This window comes from Xiphias gladius, chromosome 21, assembly GCF_016859285.1.
Source record: "Xiphias gladius isolate SHS-SW01 ecotype Sanya breed wild chromosome 21, ASM1685928v1, whole genome shotgun sequence".
Lineage (NCBI taxonomy): Eukaryota > Metazoa > Chordata > Actinopteri > Istiophoriformes > Xiphiidae > Xiphias > Xiphias gladius.
The window spans coordinates 9,764,100-9,786,581 of NC_053420.1; the positions used below are offsets into that span (position 1 = coordinate 9,764,100).

Here is a 22,482-nt window from a genome sequence, read left to right on the forward strand (position 1 = left end):
TAGAGCACCACAAAAAATACGGACACTGTTTTTTTTCCCTGAATGTCAATTGACAAACTCTGTTAACCATACGTAGACCTACGTGGGTCAGTATATCTGTGCCACTGGATCTGTGGCCTCCAGTCCTGTTGGTATAAATTTCTGAGCCCCCAAGTTGGAGGTATCAGGAACTGCCTGTTCGGTGTTGTTACAGGACTAAGATATTAACATCCTATTGTCGGGATCAGAGTGCAGTTGACTCAGCAGTGTCACTGCTTATTACTTGTGTTATAAAAAGGAAGGCGGCACTGTGTCTAGCACATCAGGGAATCCTGTCCGTAAACCTACTTCTGTCGGGGTGAAGGATACAGTTCTCGTCACCTGTCCGGTTCTTGGGTGGCCCGGGCATGTTGAGGAGGACTAGCTTGGCCTCTGAGGACTTTTTGATGATGACCTCATTCAGCCGGAGCGCTGTGTGCATACGTCGCACATTGGACTGGTTCCTGAGCGAAGACAGAGCAGAAGAAAAGAGGAGGTCACGCTGATTAAGGCCCAGATATGTTACATTTTAAAGTATGTTATGCGGCATTTCGCGAAACCAAGCTGGTGGAGGTGACAGATGCTCATTCACACACATGTATTCCACCCTTATCTGCTCATGTGGCCAAGTTGGTCAGTATGAGATGTGAATGGAGTGAATGCGGTTTATAGGAACTTCAGTACTTACAGGTTCTCCCACTCACTGCAGCATGGCAAGGAGAGAAACACATGAATATCAGTGCTAAGCTATTCATTCCAAGTTACGCAAACAACCCTCAAATCCTGCATTTATTTATCCTTTTAATCCCGTTAACAGTGTTCTGGCAGACTTCTTTGGTAGTAAATTGAGGCTCTTTTTTTTTCCGGAACACGGCGGCATTTCACCTTTTACTACAGATAAAGGTTCACCGAGCATTTCAAAGCACTCACGGCTTCATGTTGAAGATGTCTTTGATGCCCTCCGGTGTGGCTGCGCCGGGCGGCTTAGCGGGCTCCCCGTCACACTTCTCAGTCCAGGTCATCTGGATCTGGTCCCCGGGGCTCTGAGCCCCCTCTGTGGGGGTCAGCGGGGTAGCCGGGGTGGCGGGGCTGGCCGGGGTGGTGTTGTCGTGGATGAGCTGGACCTGAGCAGGGGAGGACACAGGGGAAGAGGCCGACTTTGACTATGAGACGAGAGGAGAAGAGGACGGATGTGGATTTACATGTAGATTGCGTGGAAGGTTGAAAGAGTCACGGTTGAGGTGGAATGCAGGCAAAATCACAGAGAGCCACAGTGTTTGAGAGAGGGAGAGGAAAGAGAAGTGTGATTAAGGAGCCTTATGCTGTTTCCTTCTGTACATTACCTGGTTTCTTTGTCAGTAACAAGACTTGTGAGAACAGAGAATCTATAACATGAGAAAGATGACATCCTTTCTGCAGAAAACTGAAAATAGCAGAAAGAAGAGGGAATTCTTTCTCAACTAAGCTGGAATCAAATTATTTTAGTCTGGGCTGGAAGTTTATTTCTATTTTAAAGCTCAACATTTTTGGAAACATGCTTATTTGCTTTCTCGCAGAGGGTTAGATGTAAAGAATGATACCACTGTTAATCTCATATCTTTACGGTAAATATGAAGCTACCGCCAGCAGCTCCTTAGCTTAGCACAACAAAACCGGGAACAAGTAGCCTGGCAAACCCTCCGTAAAACTGCAACCCATCGTTTTCACGTTTGGTTTTTGTACGAATCAAACCAACAAGACGTAGCATGTTAATTATTAAGCTTTAGAGGTGCTGGTAGGTGGATTTTGTTACCCTGGGGGCAAGAGCCAGGCTAGCTGTTTCCCCGTTTCCAGTCTTCATGCTATGCTAAGCTAACCCGCAGCTGGCTGTGATTTCATATTTACTGTACAGACATGATAGTGGTGTTAATCTTCTAACTCTCAGCAAGAAAGCAAACAACTATATTTCCCAAAATGTTGGACTATTCCCTTTATATTTTGTCTTTACACCTTTATATTATTATTTTTAGTTGTGCTTTACTTTGTAGTGTCCTCTACTATGTTACTATGTCATGGTTTTTGTTTATCATGTTGATTCTCTGTTTTAAAATTGTGTAACTTCACAAAAAAACTCCCATGGCTGCTTGGTTTTATCTCACCACTCATTGTGGACATTTTTCCTGCCTTGCTCATCATGTGTTTAATCACCTTAATATGAGCATGCACAGAAGCTTAACACTTCAAACTGAAGTCAGCTGTTCTCCACTGGGAGAGCTGACCCCTACCTCTTCCTCGGGCTTCTCCTCCTTGCTGGCTGCTGGCGGATCCTCGGTCACACTCAGCTGGGTGGTCACGGCGGCCGGGTTCTTGCGGCGGATAGACCCACGGGATGAATCAGTGATGCTCTGGATCTGTGATGCCACAGATCAAGGAGAGAGAGAGAGAGAGAGGAAAGAAATGATATGAGCTGATATGTTTATACAGATTTTTTGTTTTTTTTAATATACAGACATTTTTTTGTTCAGTGTTTATGAAAAGCAAAGCAAGTCGGTAATATGTTTTTACAAGACTTTTATTTACTGTACATCACCGCAATGATTCACTGATTCAAGTGAAGTAAAAGTGAGGATAATTTCATTGCACTTATTAATGTTATTGACCTAGAGGACCAAGCAATCTTACAGTTGAACAAAGAATTTGAAGGAGGTAATAGTGTCACACTGAAATCAATGTCTTTTATTTTCCCCATCTGTCAAAACACCGTCATGTTGCCACGCACAAAAGCAGCGCAGCGTCCGTAGTCAACAGTGATAGAGAGGATAAATATGGTGTCCCACTGCTCCAACTTAACCCTAGATAGGCTTATGTGCCATGTTAAGTCAAATCATGACACATCGTGCCAAGTCGGCCCGTCGAGTCGTGAAGTTCGTGTGTGCATCTCTGAGTGCGTTTCAAAAACTAAAAAAAACTTTGACATAAACAAACTTTCTTACCTCTCTCTCACGCTCATTCTTGGTCAGGTTGATCTGTTTAAGCATCTGTGACCGTTGTTCCATCACCAGGGTCTTCTCGTAAGTGTAGGCTGAGATGTCGCTGTCGTGCTGCGATGAATGAAAAAAAACAAAACAAAACCAGTTGATTCTTCTTTTACTTTTCCCTTCGTTTTTTTGTGTGTTTCGTACACCTTTTAAAGGTTTCAAATCGAATGTGTTTATTTCTGTTCTAAATGGCCACACTTGAATTCAGGGTGAAACCATTAATCATTGAGACATGGGGCTACCAGAGCACACTTTCAAACAGTCTTTGCTCGAAGGCTTTCATGGTGCTGCACTAAGAAAGTGACAAATGTAATTTTTGAAATAATGAATATTGATGTAATATGAATTTCCTGCCCAGTTTTCTCAGCTGCACACACCTAGCCACTCTCTGCATTAAGCTGATGTACATGTTGAATTGTAAATTTTTGAAAAGTTACAAAAATTGTCGGACACAGCTCCCCCCAATTCCAACCTTTGGAAAGGCGTAGTGGATGGGGGTTTCTAGACGCTGTTCAGCAATCCACCAAGCACTTTGTTTAAAGCTTAATGACGCCTTTACACACTCTGTATTTCATGGTGTGACTACTACCAATCAGCAGGCTTCAGTAGTTCAGTTGTCAGGGTAGTCATGCTTCCACATTGGCTCCCCGCCTGTGAACAATGCTTGTCATGTTTATTGGAGCAACTGGACAAGCCAGAGGCATCACTGGTTTCTCTAATTATGTAACCGCTGAGATTAAAGTGCTCATGGATGTATCTTTATATATTCAATCATATAATTGTTGTTACAGATATTTAAAAAGTCAGTCTCATCTTGAGAAAACTCACCATTTCTACAACTTCCACCATAGCATCAATACGGAGATGGTAGAGGAATGTGGTCAGGTCCTTTTTCATCTGGATGCTGTTGTCGTCCATCTGGGCCACAGTGAAGATGCGCATCTTGCACTTCCTCCAAACCTGAGAAGCAAAAACATAATTTCTGTGATATCCTTATAATTCCATTGTTCTCTGACTACTGTATGTAGTGTTTTATACTATTAGTAAACCTCATTTTATGTGATGTGCTTGGTACTGGCAATGCTTTTTTTTTTGCTTGTCTACCTGCTTAGATCCACAAATGTCACCACAAAAATATACTAAAGAATTTTTTTTCCGAGCTACATCTCAGAGTATTAAAACTACAAATTGAACTTCTTAAAAATGTTTATATTATCTGTAAGAAACTTGAATCTGACTGGCTGTGCTTTGCCAGTTTACTGGTTAGTTTTGTACTGGTAATGTGTACCTGTTTTGTCTTTTTTTGAGGTAATGACTACTGCACAGTACCTTGTGCTGGCGGAGCAGGAAGGGCAGCAGCATCAGCATGCCTCCGTCATGGACGATCCACCACACGTCGATGTGACCCTCGGTGAAGCGCTCGCCATTGGACGGGAAGGCCGAGATGTTCTTTGGGACGAGCAGAGCCAGGTGAGCAGCCGTGGTTTCTCTGACCAACTCTGCAGAACAGAAAGACAGATGAAGCGAGAGAAGTGTGATCGCTGTACTACATCTACAACCTGTCTTCATTACAGAAACCTTTACTGCAAGATTCACTACATTCATCTTTTTTTTTTTTTTTTTTTTATAAGTGTACAGAATGTTTCTCTGCGTCTGAGCTACCATGTTCTTTGGCAGAGGTTACAATAGTGATGAATAATTCTGCTGTGCATCGGCAAATCCTCTTCTGTTTGAATGCATTCCTCTTTTTTAAAAACTTGTACTGTATGATTAGGAAGATTTTCTTTTGATGTTTTCCCTCAACAGAGAGGTTAAATAGCAGGATGAGGATGAGCTACTCAAAATCTGGAGCTGGTAGGGATTTTGTATCGCTGATTTACTTCAGCAGCAAAGATGCTGGACATAAAAGAGCTCTAAACCCCTAAGTTTTTTGGTCAGAGACGTTTCAACACTCCAATAGTGTAAATAAAAAAAAAAAAAAATCAGCCTCAAAATCAGATTTCAGCCTTTTTGGATGGAACTATTGGTTTCTTTTCTTTCCCAGTGACCCACCAATGAAGTTCCTCCAGGTCTGGTGCTCGTCTCCCTGCTTCCAGTTGCGTGGCCAGGAGACCAGCACGGCGTTATGTTTCAGGCCCCCCAGGCCGCTGGCCTGTAGTAGGTGGGATGTAGCGTCTCGCAGGTTCGAGGACACGGTCACTTGACAGAAGCCCTTCACCTTCTCAGTTTCCATCAGTTTATGCAGTGCCTAGAAAGGTAGGACAGGGAGAACAACTGTTACCGAGGCGCAGATAACAAGTGAAAACTCACCCGGTGCTGGTGTCAGGCTGGCAAGCGGTTTTGCCCGTGAAACTCACAAATATTAACATCCTAATGTATCAAACCATAGTAAATTATCCAGTATTTCCAAACATCCTTATAGTGGTCCTCGTAAGTCACAGTCATATTTGAATCTTTGATTTAATTATGACTGTCTGGACAGACCATATTTACTGAAGCATTTTTGGATTTACAGTATTTACTTCATTTACACTCCAGTAAACCTAACTTTACAACGGATATGGTCACATACGGTGCATGCATGTGGCGTATATTCTAGAAAGGCGCGTTCTGAGAGACCTGTGAATAAATGTTTGTATGGCATTCCAGTCAGATGCCTGAGGAGGAAATCTGAATTTTACATACGACATCCTAAAGGTGTGACTGTTTTGGAAATAGCAATGATTAATAGAAATTTGATTTTAATGATAATCATGTGGTAAAATTATGTATTGTGTGGCATAGTATTAACATGATGTGGTGATGTATTTTGTTTTGAGAATTTGAACCGTTTAAGATTGTCGCTGGTAGTTAAAGGCTCCCAACCTGCTCCGCACGATGGGCCTGGTCATGGTTCTCCAGGTAGGTGCCCTCTAGAGCTGTCCCAACAATGGTAAGACCTTTTCCTGCCTTCAGTTGGTTGGTCAGAGAAAGCAGACGGGGCTGCTCCACGTTTTGCTCGGCGTCTGTACTAACCAGTACCAGCAACTGAGGCCTGAGGAGAGGGGAGAGCAGAAAGGAGAGAAAGTGACAATACAGGGCAGAAAAAGGTAGGGACACAAACAAGGTGGAAAAGGGCAAGAAGAGTGTTGCAGAGTAAAATTAAAAGCACGAAGAAAGAGTTTTGCTGAGCTGGCCAAGTAAAAGTCCTTGTTGGGAGAGAGAGAGAGAGAAAAACAGCATGAAAAGTTGACGTGTTAATATGAATTCAGAAACACTTTTTATAGTTTTACAGCTGAGATGAGGAGAATTACTAATAACTGAGAGAACGCCTGAACATGTACAGACATGTTGTTAATTTCTATGTTAATTAGAACCACGATAAAACAACACAGTGCGTGACTTTGTGTGTCGTACCTCCAGTTCTTGGTGTGTGGGGGGCCTTCCTCCAGCCGCATGAGAGCGTAACGCGCGGCGCTCAGAGACAGACCTCGTATCCCATCACCCCACTCTTTCTCCGCACTGAAACACAGACCGTGACAATCAATATTTGTCACTCCAAACATGAACAATAGCTTTGCAGCGTCTTTTTAAATTTACAACAGTGAGAGTGATACAGTCAGTGCACTGAAACAAATTGACTTTTAGATGACAGTTTGACATAATGCAGTGTGATTAAGGATTAGGCATCCCTGGAAAATGTCAAGTTAACATGATGTCACTCAGCACAGGGAATCACAGCACTTAAATACTCAAGTTTGCATGGCTCTGTACTACTCAATTATAAGCACGGATGGATCACTGAACAGGCCTTCCAGTCACAGGCACAGGGGGCCTGAGGGGTCAGGGGGCCCCCTGGGCTATAGCCTCTGTTTGAAATGACATTTCTTGGTGGAAAGTTAAAGAGCTCAGTTAAAAGCAGAGGTGTCCTGATAACGTTTTTTTTGCTCCCGATGCCGATCAGAGTCTTTTAATACTGAATATCTGCCAAATCCAATCAAAATGTGTTCTTGGTTATTTGTTCCTTCATATTACAGGGGCACAGCATACTGAGGTTACAGCAACATTTCATTAAAAAGCTATTTAAATCAGAACAACAGAATAGCTCTTCTTTAAGAAAACAGAGCCTACATCTCAGACTTTCTTTGATAGTTTCCAACATTGATATTGTACACTGTAGTACTGTATTTTGTATAATATCTGGGAAGAACAGTGTCAGTTCAGTGGCATTATTTGAGCCAGCAGCAGAACCCGAGAGCTCACGGAAAGAGACGCAACACGACTACATAGACACACAAAACATCTATAAAGGAACACAAAACGATGACAAAGATACACACAAAATGACCACCAAAAGATAAAAAATGTCCATTAAAAAACACAAACATCTACAAATAGATGCAAATGGACAACAAAGAGATTATTTATTATTATTATTATTTATAAGGAGGATGTTCTGTGTAACACATGGTACCTACATGTTTCCTACAGTCTTACATGACATGCAGTGATGAGAACCCAAAACAAACAATGGAGCTATAACTGAAAACACCAATCTTCCCTTTAAACCCCCAAAACAAAAATGATTGATGATGTGGACTTTTAAAATACAGTACACACACACACACACACACACACACACACACACACACCAGCCAAAGCCAAAGGCAGCCAGAGAATCCAATCTCTCCTGTGGTTGCACTTCACTCACCCTGCGAACTCGATATACTTGTAGATAGAGCCGGCAATTACCATGGCGACGATGGCGTAGTACCAGGAGCAGAGGAACATGAGAGTGAGACACAAGCTCATCCCCAGGAAGGATAGAGCCCTGTGTAGATGGAGAGAGAGAGGTGCAGAGACAGAGAGACACAAACAGTAAGACAGAGACCAGGAGAGACAAACGCATTTCAGGGCCGAAAATTGATTTAAAACACAAAAATGCAGCCTTCTATTTCTCTTAGTAGCTGCTGAACTGACCAGTGGTAGAACTTGAAGCGAGGTCTCCAGTTTGGAGTCCTCAGCAGTGTCTGCAGGGCACAGGCCAGGTTCACAAACATGTAGCACATCAGGAAAAACCTGCAGGAAAACACACAAGCACAAAAACTCATTCTAAAACAAAGTTCCTCTAATGTCCTGTGACATAATAGGGTGTTTTCACTAAATGCAGTCCAAGGACAATGTTGTCTCAGTATCTGGCACATTTACTGGTATTTATATGTATTACCAAAGCAGAAAAGCGGTCTACCGTTTTGTGTGATGAGCTAAATCCTGAGCCAATAAAATTTGGCATTTGCATCGTTTAAGGAATAGTGGAGGACTGGCTACTCTGAAATCTCCCACTGTTGGCTCTGTAAAATGGCAGTAAATTAGAGAGTTTGTTTCAGTTCTCACATGGAGAGGATGGGAGCCACTGAATCCAGGGAGGCAATGAGGATGCCGCTCTCGCAGATACAGGCTGTCAGCAGGAGGGACCATGTGGGTTCTCCGTTGGCCTTCCCGTGGCCAAAGATCTGCAGGGACGACACAGAAAAACACATCAACACCCCTGCTGTTTAAAAATGTGATGGCTTGAAGTTATTTTTCCTGTTTGTTGCAGTAGTCATTAGAAAGGAGAGAGAGAGACACTATGTATATGCGATGTAAAAAAGCAGACAGACTGACCCGAAGGGCGGGCACGATGCTGTCTTTGGCAATGGCCTGCAGGAGACGAGGAGCTCCTGTCAGACTCTGCAGCCCTGCCCCGCAGGTTGAGAAGAAGGAGCCAATCACGATTACCCACGGTGACGGCCAAGCTAGTGTGCCGATCACCAGGTTCCCGTGCACCCCCTCCCCGAACCTAGAGGAGATGGAAAATGGTGCCTTGCCATTTCAAACGCACGAAATCCGGGCTTTTTATTGTATTATTAATCGCAGGCATAATAAGACAGGAATAATCAGTACATTTTAGGGCTCTTTGTCTCAGTTAAGCAAGAATATACTTACTTATCTCTGAGGACCACACCCTCGATGCAGGCACCAAACAGAATCACGCTGGACATGTCTAAACAGTTATGGATCAGGAAAGTTACCTCATATAGAAAGGTGGTGTGTTTTTCAAACGGTGGATATTTGATAGTTATTTAGATGAGACCTGGTTAGTGATTGACAGAACTTGATTATAAAAATTATAAACCTTTGCTTTGAAGATGCACTTAATGATGTGATAAATCAATTAACCATATTTGCTGGGAAAACACATCAATTGATTTTGTTTAGGATAATATCCCAGAGATCAGTGACACTGTAACTAATATCCTTCTGCTTTATTACCTTGTGATTGCATAGGCAGCCCAATGATGTGATTATAAGTCCTAATCAAATTTGGTTAAATCCCCAGCTGATTACTATGAGATACACTGAAGACATTCACCATGGCTGCTTCAGAGGTAGATGCCTGTAATCACATCTGCCTTGTATGTTGCAGTGAATGTGTAGCAGCCAAATAATGTTGCAGCTGATAATTTAGGATATAAAAATCCTCAATTTAAAACTTTCTGAGATAGTAAAGTCATCATCCTACACCGTATAAGAGTGCATAAGGAAAGTTTGCAAGAAAATGTAGCCTTAGGTGTGTCACAAAAACTGTTTCCCCACATCACACCATGGTTTTGTGCCATAACGTTGCTAGCATCTTTTACATCTGTTCAATAACGTTACAACAGCAGAATACAAATAGACAAGACAAAATATGAAATTACGGAAAGCTCAAAAGTCTTTGAGTGGAATAAAATTAGCTTATATTGAAACTGAGGCACAGAACTGGTTTAGAAGCCATACCACCACGACTTAAGAGAAGAGAGTAAACTCCCCTGAGCGAACGATGCAGGCATACTTTGGGCCAGTCAGAAGAACAATGCATTACCTCCCGTCAAAATCAGACTGGTATTATAATGGTTATGGCCTTTCACCGTTTAAAATGTTGACCTTTAATTATGGTGCTCCCCTGCAGGACAATCACTGTGTTTTTGTTGCGGCAGAGCAGAACACCACAGTGCATCATCGCTTCAAGTCCTGCCAAAATTGGACCAGCGCTGTCTGACATATCGTCACTGAGCTTAAAATACCATTCGAGTGTATATCTGGTTGGAGCTGAAGGGTTACTTTTAGATGTCTAGTATAAACAAGCTCAGAATTAGGTTTTGTGTAACATAAACAGTCCTGGGAGTTCCTTTAATAATTAACTTAAACTTAATTATATAGTTTCCGACCTCGGCTGATAATTAAGTTTTAAAGTAAATAATCTTATGGAATCAGTCAACTGATCAAATATTTGTCTAAAAAACTGACACTATTTCAAATTTGTTTTTTTTTTAATTTGGTCTATGCAGTGATTTTTGCAATCCTGCAGGGGGCAGTAGTAAGAGGATACAGACGGTGGAGGTGGTGGTGATGGCCGCAATGGTTCCAATTGGGATAGACTTCTGGGCATCACGCAGGTCTCCGGAGCGGTTGGAGCCAGCCATGATCCCTAAACAGACAGTAAAGAAGCAAATATGTCAAGGTCAGAGATTCATGAACAGAAAAACGAAGAGCGTGTTAGAAGCAGCAGGATATCAGTTAATTCCTATAGATGTATTTAGAAGTGTCTGGCACAGAAATCTGTCTTGTAGTTTTACTGAGTTAGATGTAGTTGGTTTTGATGAAAATCTTGACCTCTAGTTCATCACTTTGCTTAGTCCCAGTGCGAAAATCACACACACAAAAAAAAACAACATAAAAATTAGTTGATAAAAGTTAAGAAAAAAATAGAAACTGTCACCTGTCACAGAGGGGAAGTAGATTCCAACCAGCAGCGTGAAGAAGCTGGTGATGTCGGCCAGCACATATCGGTTAGCGTTGGTAAGAGGATCGTCCTGGTCTTCCACTGAGTACATTTCCTTCCTGGCAATCAGGTCCCCCTTCTCGTAGTAGTTCCCAAACAGGTTCTCTGGTTAGATGAGCGGGATGTAGGGAAGAACAGAACAGGTTAATGTTTCAAGTAAAAACATGGCACTGAAATGACTAGAATTAACTACAGGTTAGGTTGATTATGTTGTAGTCATAAAGCTACATCTTTTGAACATGCAGTGCCTAAAAAAAGTATTCACCCCCTTTTGAAGTATTCATGTTTTACAACACTGAATATAAGTAGATTTAATGTGGGTTTTGTTTTACACTAATCAATAAAAAAGATATTTTGATGTCACAGTTATGCAGGCTTCTAAAACCAACTGCTGGCTGCACCAGAGCCAACTGTGTCCTCTAAAAAAAGGTGTATTTTGTATTTTATAATGGTAATTAATCTAGATCACTGAGTGTAGATCTGTTTTCACATTGACTTTGAAGGGTATTTTTTCAGTTGACTAGTGTCAACATGAATACTTCATAGGTGGGTGAACACTTTTGATCGGCACTGCATTAACCCTGGACTCTAATTTACAAATGTGAATCCTTGACACAGGGTGTACTGTTAGCTCTGTAATAAATACTTAAGTGAAGCGAGGTTGAGCCAGCTCCGGGCTCTCTCTAGCCAAGGTTTTTTTGTGAGCCCGGGGCTGAGAAACGCCTTTCCAGTCAGGCTGTTACTTTCCTCTACTTTGTCTTTGTGATCCTTAATAATTTTCTACATTTTCTAAGACAACTTTCAACAGTCACCAAAGAATGAACTTTATCTTGCTGCATACAGTGGGAGGAGTGAGCAACAGTGATGGCAACAGCACGGTCAGACCAAGAGACCAGATGTTTTTTCCAGTCTAAAAATGTGAGAATTGCACCCTTTCAAATGTAAACTTGCATCATAGACTATTAAGGCAACTGCTGTGAAAGGACATACATTTGTAATACAGTGAAAATAGAGCTTCTTTGTATAGCATAAGACATACATTACAACAACACACATTCTAATACAATTTAACAAGGTTCATCTTTTTCTATTACTCCAGTGTATATGATCAGAACAAAATATATCAGTGACAAGCTTCCTTAATAATGTTATTATTTTTTTTTTTCTACACTTAATGTCCCCTGTGCCTTTCCCATGAAAACTGTTGTGGAGAAATTGTTATGTTTCCCCATTTGGCAACAGATTTTTGTGCAACAGGAAATAGCTCAGTCTTATAAGTGACAAAGACTAAATTTGTTTTAAGACATCTTTTTCATTTGCGCTCTTATACATGGGCAACAATGCATTCTGAAAAAAAGATTTTCTTTTAAGGAGAGAATGCCAACACGACCAGTAAATTATCAGTGAGTCAGCAACACAGAAAGACGGGATACATAAAGATGGAAATATTTGTGGGCAGTACATGTGTGCATGCTTGCATGTGTGTGGACTGTGTGCGTACAAACTGAAGTGACACATTGGTATTCACTTGTGTGCAGATCCAAACCGCATCAAACAAACCTGCCAGGATTCCACTGGTGACCCCCGGGATGCCCTGGACCCGAGTCACATTGTTGGCAGTGAAGAACTTGTCGCAGGTAGCATTAAGGAAAGGTGAATCACAGAACATGCGCCACAGCTGGGTGGTGACCGTCCCATTAGCGGTCTCAATGGTCTTGGCACACACGTCAAAGGTCTTCCACACCAGAGTGCGGTTCCCCAAGATACACACACTGGACAGAAGAAAGGCACAAAATGTCTGTTGGTGCACTGCTGTAGTGGCTAGTGTGTTTGGTTGTCAGCATTTTGTTTTGCCTTCTTTAGTAAAGATTCAAAATGTTAAATCAAAAAATGTCACTTTTGATCTGATTCAATTCAGTTTGGTTAATTTGGTCACTTATGGTACAACGGCCCTACAGATGTAAACACTAAAAAGTAACTAAACCGATTTAGCAAGCAAAAAATAACCTGAAAGTCAAAGAATACAATGTTTTTTAAATGTCAGACTTTAGCCTGAAACAATAGCTCCCCAGGAAGCTTTGATTCAGTGATTTTTTGCAGGTCAAAACACATCTAGGTGTCTAGGTTTCATATGACTGTTGATTCATCAACATCTTAATAACTATTTCAGTGTGAAGCAGGCTGTAATTGATTTCTGAAATAAAATCGCTTCCATGACCTGATGCAATATTAACACCTAAAAAATGTCCACTTTTCACCAAAACTTAGCTCATCTTTACCCAACAAGGGTAAAATCACAAAATCAATGCTTGAGTAATCATTAATTTGATTACTTGTTCAGTTCACACGGTTGTATCACTGGAACACGGGAGAAAAAGTATGAACTAAAAGGTTAAAAAAAAAACAAATACTTAGCAATTTCATTCATTTCCAAACTTTCAAATCAAATCACATGGCTGTCTAGTATCCAACCAGTGCAGTTTTTAAACAAACCTAGCGTGTGTTTGTGTGCTTGTGTTCCTACATCTAGTGCTTATTGTTGCCCAAGTGTATTGGTCTGCCTGGCTATCAGTTATGGTTATGTTTCGAGGCTACGCTTCTATTCTATTGGACCTTGCTGGCTGTCACTGCTTACGGGAAGTCGGGAGGATCGACGGCAGTCTTGATGACCCCGGCGTAGACAGCCAGGATGGAGAGAATGACGCAAGCCAGAAACACCAGGGCCAACTTGTTGACGTACTTCACGCCGACAAACACCACCGTGGCCATGGAGGTCAACAGGATGGTCCCGTACACGCGCATGTTGTTAAGCAGGGCAGCCTCCGCTTCGGCACCTTCCAGCCCCTCCAGGGGAAAGATGGCCGCTTTGGGAACTATGTAGATCTGAAGTAGAGGGGTTACATTACTATTTTTTTTTTTTTTTTTTCACCTTTATGTGTCCAGGAAAAGCACACCTTCATTTTTCTCATAAAAGTTTCATACAATCTCATTGTTGCTCAAGGGCATCTGGGTGGTAATTGCTTAGGGAGTGCAAGTGGTACTCATCTACTTTCCCTCCTCACTTTTCCCCAGTCTGTCTGAGGATTTCAATTGGCAGGTTTCAGGTCACAAGCCGGCTCCTCTGGCTCAGTGTTTACTGCTGTATTTAATAAATTTCACCCTGAGTAAAAATAAATAAATAAATAAAAGAAATTTTAAAAAAAAGAGATTAACTATAATAAAAGAGAAGTGAGAAAGGCAGCAAGGGATGAGGTGAGTGAGGAGGACAACTCTGTGAAGTGTGAAAATGCTCATATTAACAGTCCCCTACTGGAGCTTGAAGCAGCACACATAATACTCTTATTTTAATTCAGCTTAATTAAAGAACTTAAGCATGGTATTAATATTCAAAATTAACTGCCATTATTACACTGTTACTACAGGTCAATCTAAGAATAGGCCCATCATATATAAAACGGTAAACCCCTAATTAGCCTGTCAGTATCTGTCATCAGCTTTAGATGATTCATGGCGAGCCTGTTACATAAGCATGGGAGTTTCTCTTTTTTTTAAATAATCATTTGGTTTCCATCCAAACTGTTTAATCACCATAAAGAGCAAAGAGTATTGAGAAAGAACAAGTGAGCAGTCACAGCTCAGTTCGGTCATTTGGCTGGAGAAACTGATCTGATGCTAAGAACAGCATATCACTAGGCAAACAAATCTCCTGCTCCACTGCGAACTGTTCGTGCTTCCTAAAATAGCAGCATCAGTTTGTGTTCTTGGCTTGGGTGGAAGGATGAAACATATTCAAATCAGCCTTCTCCTGATCCTCTCCTTACAATTCTGCGGGGATTGTTATTTCACAATGGAAACTAAGCTAGCTTTGACCCAGAAGACAAAATTAACCTCCAGGCATGATCAAACTCTGCATATCCATTAGAAGCATCCAGAAAGAGAATAATGAAAGCATAATAAAAAATTAAAAAAAAAAACATACTCTGGTATGTTGATAACAGTGGACCAAAGTGATGAGAGCTGTTTCAAGGAATGGTCTTGTTACTCCGCCAGTGTCTTGATCTTCCGCTAATGCAATATTTGCATAATTACCCAGTACTCCATGCAGCATGGGCTGCAGTGGAAGAAGTGTGGAATAAAAGGCAGAGGAGGTGGAGGACAAGAGGAATGAAGATTGAGATGAAAGATCCCTACATTTCATCAACTTATCAGAATTCACGCTGAAGAACACACAGCTTGAGAAAAAAATAGCTTCAAAGTACAGTGAGGAGGAAAATAAACTGAAGGAGAAGAACTCTATTTTCACAAAGACGTGGCACAGTGGTGCTGGGCAACACTAAGTTTCATTTTTTTATGTGGAGCACGGGCTTTTCGTCACGTTTGCTAATTCACCATTCATTTTACTGCACTGAAGTGTCAGCAATTAAGCAGCACATGATTTTGCTATCAAGGATTACATGAATATCGGAAAGTGTTCCTAGATTACATTCTGCCCAGTTGGCCTTAGATAAAAACCTTCAAACCATGAAAAAAAAAAAAAAAAAAAGCAAAAAACACATTGACAAGCATAGATGACTTTGATGTAGCTTTAAAGGTTGTTATAGTCACAGAAATAACTTTTAATAAATTAACATATTTCTATGATCAACTTGACAAACGTTTAAGGTATGTTGTCAAATTAGATAAGAAGACTGATACCACTCTCATGTATGTACGGTGAATATGAAGCTACCCCCCAACACGCTGGTCTGGAAACAGGGAGCAACAGCTAGCTTCGCTCTGTTCAAAGGTAACAAAATTCACCTCCCAGCACCTTTAAAGCTCACTAATTAATTAGTGAGCTTTAATATATAAAAACAGAATTTAATCTCATAAAAATTTGATCTGGTAAATAAAGTTATAGAAAGAAAGAAAACTAAGCCATAATGCACAGTGATGTAGAGATGCAGCTATGTTCTCAGTAGACATCATTGCCTGGTTTTTAGGTGCCGCTGTGTTACTGGTTTTGTTTGGCTCCTTGCCTCTTATTATTTCACCATTTCCAACAGTGGCACCAGTTTTCTTTGGACCAGAGGAGCATGGTACCAAATCTTTTATGTATTTCCAGCATGATTTAATCTAAGGGGTCATTGACCACTGGTGGTAATTGAGCAATTGCTGCACAATGACATCAACTACCTCTTGAGAGCAGCTTTTGTGACACTGTTATAACAGTGACAAAATTGTCAAATTGTATGATGTTTAAGAATTCACTGCAGAGAAGGAACAGCTGTGATTTAAGCGGTCATCCTCCACTAACCTGGCAACACTGTCCCATCATTTTCTCTTTAGCTCACTGTGGTCTGGCAACACCGTGGATGAACTAGCTTGAAATGGATGTCATATCAAGTAGGCTGTACAGTAGAGGGTTGACAGTTCTCTACTTTATTCACATCAACACGAACCCACTCACTGGGCTGCAATCTGTCTTTGCTTTTCATTTCCAGTCTGAAAAAACATTGCAGCTTTTCTGGAAATGTGAAAAATTATAAAACCAGACTCCAACCTAGAATAAATCTGTGGTGGGTAATAGGGCAAGCACCAGCAGAGAAATGCATTCTTTCATAAATACAACACCTAGTCTGAATATTTGATTTCAAGCAATTTTCAATCAAGTAATTCAACCAAGTATGACAGCCCGTACAAAATATAACATGGGGAAAGCAACATATTTTCATGTCTTCTGGACTTGCTTGATGTCACTGTTAACACCAAACCATGTAGTCTGTATCTTAGGTCTAGATGATATTCCAAAACATGTTGTTAAATTTAAGTTTATTTTGAGAATATGTTGGTATGTGGCAAGATTATGAATTCTTCAGATGTGGATCAGTGATAAAATCCCTGATGTGTTGATGTGGTTTGAAGTTTCCCTGAATTTTGTTCCATTTGAAAAGCTATCATATGTGTGAAAACAAATTGGACCAATTCTAAGACATCTGGAAACCTGTGGTACTGGGATGGATGTACAAATTAGGCCTTTAAAGTACATGAATTTATCAGTAGTGAACTTGTAGTCAAATGTATCAGTGGTTAAATATTGGGCTAAATCAACTCAAAAGTCTCAGGACTGGCTGTTTGATACTAATCCTTGACCACACACTAGTATACTCATCTTGATCCCATCTCTTCCAAACAATGGCACATAAATTAAATCCCTGTAAAACAGAGAAATGACAAAGCAGACAACCTGATGAAGACACTGACAGGTTGAGAGAGAGCTACAGGGGATGTTTCTCACCAGGAGGAGCTCGATGGCCCCGAGGATGTACATGGCTCCAGCGAAGGTGGTCCCCAGGTAGAAACAGATCCCCACTGCTCCCCCAAACTCAGGGCCCAGCGAGCGGGATATCATGTAGTAGGAGCCTCCAGCTACACGCAAACACAACAATGTTAACACAGTCGATCAGATATATGTGTGTGTTGTTTGTCTGTAAGTAAGGATATGATTTACATGGTACCGACATTCTCCTTTAATCTTTAATTAGTCTATGCCACTGAATTCATCACTCAATGTGCGTGTGTGTCTGTTTTCTTTTAAGAAATTAAGTAAAATTTATCAAGTAACATTTTTTGACACATTGCTGTCCGGCATTTTAAGGTTGATGTGTGCCACCATTTTGGAGCTGCAAAAAAACAAAACAAACAAAAAAAACCCCCCATTAATAATGTCAGTTAATTTAGCAATTATTTTTTAAAAATTGATTCGTCTTCTACTCTATAAAATGTAAAACTTGATAATAAATGTACATTATGTCACAAGAGCACAAAATAATGTTTGAAAATTGTTGAATTTGTGCTACTCGCAGCCGAAAAACCCAAGTATTCAACTTAAAACAAGGCAAAAACAGCTTTGCAGCAGCATAAAGGCTGTTGTAGCAGAGGCAGTTATACAGTAATTGGGGTGCAGTTCCACACTTCTCTACAGGTCTGGTTTTTTGCTCTGACCCCTGCTTGTACGCACACCAACTGGTAAGACGCACGCCATCACTATGTAAACTCACATTATGAAATTTATCTAAACTGTTTAATGTGACAACATTACAACCAGTTACCAGTTTTAATGCTGTGGCTGATTAGTCTATATTCAGTTTTACATTTTAGGCTTTTGGCCGATGCTTTATTTGGTGTAAATATTGACGTGTGACAACAAGTTAAAGTGCACAAGATCCCAGACTAAAGCTTTTAATGTTTCTGGGGATATCAAGCTGCGCTGGGTGTAATGTGCCAAAAGCAGTCAGTGAAAAGAGAAATGTAGAAGCGGACAGCTTCAAACAGAGATGGCTGTGTGGTGCCAGCGTCTGCTCACCCACCTGGCACTACTCCATTGGTAGCGATGGCACTCATCGAGATGGCAGTCAGCATAGTCTACACAGCGACGGAGGGGAAACAACAGAGGGACGGGAAAAAGAAAGTTAGGTTATATTTACCAGAATCTACTTATACTATGAATATGAAATGTTGTTTGCTGAGCTTCTCATCCTTTGAAAAGTATCATGTAAGGTATCAAGTGTCAGCATACTAAAAATGCTGACAATGACAATGCTAACATGCTAGCAGGTATAATGTCTACCAGTTCACAATCACAGTTTAGCATGTCAGCATGCTCACATTGGCCAGGTAGCTCCAAACGCTGAGTACAGCTGAGGCTGATGGGAATGTCCTTAGTTTTGCAGGTATTTGGTCATAAAACAAAGTATTTCACAAAGAGAAATTTTGATGCTAGATGACATGGCAATCGATCAAATAGTTGTTGATATTTCAGTCAAACAGACAAAAGTGGTGGACCGACCGACCGACCGACATTGCCATTTTTGACCACACTGCTAAGCATGGCTAAAAATCCAACTCTTCAATTTTATGTTAACCCCAAAGTGAAATAGTCACTTTTTGAAGTAAACTCTTTTACTTTTAAAAGTTCCTCCCAGAGATGTCCATCATAACAGCATCAGGCCTGTGGTGTATTACACCAAAATACCACCCTGTATTGGAGTTTACATGGGGACAGCAACAATTTACAGCCATGTTAAATGCTAAAGCTGCCTCGTTGTTGATAAGATAAATTATGATGCCACGGGGCCTCTCCACTGCTGTCAGAGCACATTCAGACAACCAGTGACAACTCTCACGTAACTCCGGTACTGAGTGGGAGAAAAAACACCAGAAGATATGTAAGGGCACGCTAGAGAGGAGATCACTCTTTGCCTGCAACACAAACAGCCAGCCCCTCATTACACCGCAGAGGAAGAGAGGGAGAGATGCAGGCACGAGCGGAGGAATAGACCAGAAAAATAAAAAATGACAAAGTGAGAAACAGAGAAGGTGAGTGAGAGAGAGAGAGAGAGAGAGAGAGAGAGATAGCGTGTGTGACAGTACAAAGCCGGCATTAAGATTTCATCATTCTTTCAAGAGCTATTGTTGAATTTTTGAGTGTCTTTTTACTTTGTCTGCACATGAAAGAGAACGACGGAGACAGAAAGAAGCGTGAGGAGGAGATGTGAGAGCAGGCTGGTAAAAATCAGTTCCTTCTTCTAAAACAGCTCCCTCTTTTACTTTTCCAACTTTTCTACTTTTCTGTAAATACCGCCTCACTGCTGTAATTATATTATTTTTCCATATTTATTGTGACATTACATTTGTTTTAGTCATTGCTTCCATATTAAAAAACCAACGTTTTATAGTCCACAGTAAAGGTATATAGTATTACTGATTCAGCTTCTACCCCGTTTATGAACGCTTTCAAATTGTTTATGTATGTATTCATATTTTACATTTATAGCAGCAGCAACAGTGGAACAAGACAAACTGAGTAATTAACATTTCCATGATAGCCGGCTTCTGTATGTTTACAGAAACCTTGCCGATGAAAAATCAGAGGGAAGAGATGTCACATTATAACTGCAAATTCAATGGAATTTTTTTTTTTTTTTTTTAACCAAACTACTTCTGATCGGATAGGTCTGCTGATTTTAGCTTATCACAGATACTGTATATTGTTATCAGGCATATGCAGGTCTGGATAAAATTAAGAGACCACTGCAAAATTATCAGTTTCTCTGATTTTACTATTTATAGGTATGTGTTTGAGTAAAATGAACATTTTTGTTTTATTATATAAACTACTGACAACATTTCTCCAGAATTACAAATAAAAATATCGTCCTTTAGAGTATTGATTTGCAGAAAATGACAAATGGTCAAATAAAAAAAAAAAGGTGCAGTGTTTTCAGACCTCAAATAATGCAAAGAAAACAAGTTCATATTCATTTTTAAACAATACTAATACACACAATATTAATATTTTAACAGAGTTCAGAAGAGTTCAGAAATCAATATTTAGTGGACTAACCCTGATTTTCAATCGCAGCTTTCATGCATCTTGGCATGCTCTCCAACAGTCTTTCACATTGCTGTTGGGTGACTTTATGCCACTCCTGGCGCAAAAATTCAAGCAGCTCAGCTTTGTTTGATGGCTTGTGACCATCCATCTTCCTCTTGATCACATTCCAGAGGTTTTCAATGGGGTCAGGTCTGGAGATTGGGCTGGGCATGACAGGGTCTTGATCTGGTGGTCTTTCATCCACACCTTGATTGACCTAGCTGTGTGGCATGGAGCATTTTCCTGCTGGAAAAACCAATCCTCAGAGTTGGGGAACATTGTCAGAGCAGAAGGCAGCAAGTTTTCTTCCAGGATAACCTTGTACGTGGCTTGATTCATGCGTCCTTCGCAAAGACGCATCTGCCCAATTCCAGCCTTGCTGAAGCACCCCCAGATCATCACCGATCTTCCACCAACTTTCACAGCGGGTGCGAGACACTGTGGCTTGTAGGCCCTCTCCAGGTCTCCGTCTAATCATTAGACGGCCAGGTGTTGGGCAAAGCTGATAAAGGGACTCATCAGAGAAGATGACCTTACTCCAGTCCTCTATGGTCCAATCCTTATGGTCTCTTGCAAACCGTCTCATTGATGAAGGGCCTTTTTCTAGCTGTACACGACTTGAGCCCTGCCCCTGGGAGCCTGTTTCAAACCATTCTCGCCATGCACTTCACCGCAGCTGCCATTTGCCATTCTTTTTGTAGGTCACTTGATGTCATCCTACGGTTTCTGAGTGACATTCGAATGAGTTGACGGTCATCCCGGTCAGTGGAGAGTCATTTTCACCCTCTGCCGGTCTGTAGCTTTGTTGTCCCCAGTGTCTGCTGCTTGACCTTGTTCTTATGAACCGCCATCTTAGAAATTTTAAGGATGAAAGCAACCTGACGCTCACTGTATCCCTCTGCCAGTAAAGCCAGAATTGAACCCTTCTTTTCCTCACTCAAAACATTTCTTTTGGCATGTTCAATAGTTATTTTTTGATTCCAATTACTTTTGAGGTACTACTAACACTGTTTTTGCCATCCAGCTGGTTCTATTGCGTGATGACCACAGCAGTGGTTTTTATACTTTTCCTCATTAAATGAGATTTTGTTCAGGTGATCACCTAATCAGTATCTCATTAAGTAGAGAAAAAATTTGCAGTGGTCTCTTAATTTTTTGCAGAGCTGTATGTCAGCCGATAAGTAACAAAGATAAGTTGGAGGTAATTATGAAGTTCATTTAATATTCATAATATAGGCTTGCCCACATCACAGACCCTTTCATTTTAATGCTCATTGTAGTTAGGTTACCAGTTACACATTTTTAAACATAGAATACTATGCTTGGAATGACAATTTATGTCTGAAATTCCAGAAAACAATTTAAATTACCTTTTTAGAAATTCCTTATATTACATCTCTTCCTTCTACTTCATTGAAAAGTCCAGAATATAGGAATATGCATATTTTTCATTTGAAAGCAACATGCAAACATTTACTAAATGGTTTATAACACACTATACTGTAGTTATACACAGCTTTAAGGACACTTTCAAGTGTTTATTAATGTACAGTATTTGTCACAGTTAGAAAATTCTCTTATGAAGACATATTCTATATTTTTACAGCTGAGTTTTACTGTATTGTCATTCATTATCTGTTTATACAGCACTATTGAGTTATGGGTGAGAACTAGTTAAAGTTGTTGACAAATACATTGATAACACTTATCCTACTTACTGCTTGCAAGTACATTATAGTGTATTATAAACAATTTATTACATGTTTGCATACAGCTTATAAATGCTAAATATGGGCACTTAAAGTAAAGTGTTACCGTTACCCATGCATCATTTGCTCAGGTTTAATACTGTGTATTTGTTCTATTTGTGATATTTAAAGTTGTTCTTGTCTAATTAAAAAATAAAAAATAATTTATTTTAAAGCTCTAAAGATATCAGGACATATTTGGTCACACAATTCCTTAATACCGAAAGGATCCTTCAAAAATTTTTGATGCTATAAAAAATAAATCTTGACAGATAAATTGTTAGATATTTAAAACTTTCAAATAACAATGTTGGTATCAGCCTAAAAAAATCCAGTGATACTCTTACTTTTGACATCCTCAATGCAAAGTGCTTTGCCTTTGTAAAGTGCTGTATCAACAAATAGAATAATACTAAAACTTCTACTGTTAATAATAGAAAT

At 40.4% G+C, this 22,482-nt stretch overlaps 1 protein-coding gene across 4 annotated transcripts in view; it reads right to left on the reverse strand.

Annotated features, from left to right (window-relative positions):
• slc12a5a (solute carrier family 12 member 5a) overlaps positions 1-22,482 on the reverse strand; it is a 171,164-nt gene that overhangs the window by 7,093 nt on the left and 141,589 nt on the right. For all 4 annotated transcript variants that reach the window (XM_040115505.1, XM_040115503.1, XM_040115502.1 and 1 more), the window contains 20 exons: positions 18,228-18,282; positions 17,156-17,286; positions 13,514-13,761; positions 12,439-12,650; positions 10,816-10,983; positions 10,426-10,524; positions 9,000-9,057; positions 8,679-8,853; positions 8,409-8,527; positions 7,995-8,093; positions 7,726-7,845; positions 6,432-6,536; positions 5,901-6,069; positions 5,088-5,283; positions 4,365-4,534; positions 3,864-3,995; positions 2,991-3,098; positions 2,283-2,408; positions 949-1,142; positions 349-482 (listed from right to left, as the gene is read on the reverse strand). In XM_040115505.1, coding sequence (XP_039971439.1) covers positions 349-482; positions 949-1,142; positions 2,283-2,408; positions 2,991-3,098; positions 3,864-3,995; positions 4,365-4,534; positions 5,088-5,283; positions 5,901-6,069; positions 6,432-6,536; positions 7,726-7,845; positions 7,995-8,093; positions 8,409-8,527; positions 8,679-8,853; positions 9,000-9,057; positions 10,426-10,524; positions 10,816-10,983; positions 12,439-12,650; positions 13,514-13,761; positions 17,156-17,286; positions 18,228-18,282 — 2,818 coding nt within the window. The remainder of the gene's footprint in view (positions 1-348; positions 483-948; positions 1,143-2,282; positions 2,409-2,990; positions 3,099-3,863; positions 3,996-4,364; positions 4,535-5,087; positions 5,284-5,900; positions 6,070-6,431; positions 6,537-7,725; positions 7,846-7,994; positions 8,094-8,408; positions 8,528-8,678; positions 8,854-8,999; positions 9,058-10,425; positions 10,525-10,815; positions 10,984-12,438; positions 12,651-13,513; positions 13,762-17,155; positions 17,287-18,227; positions 18,283-22,482) is intronic.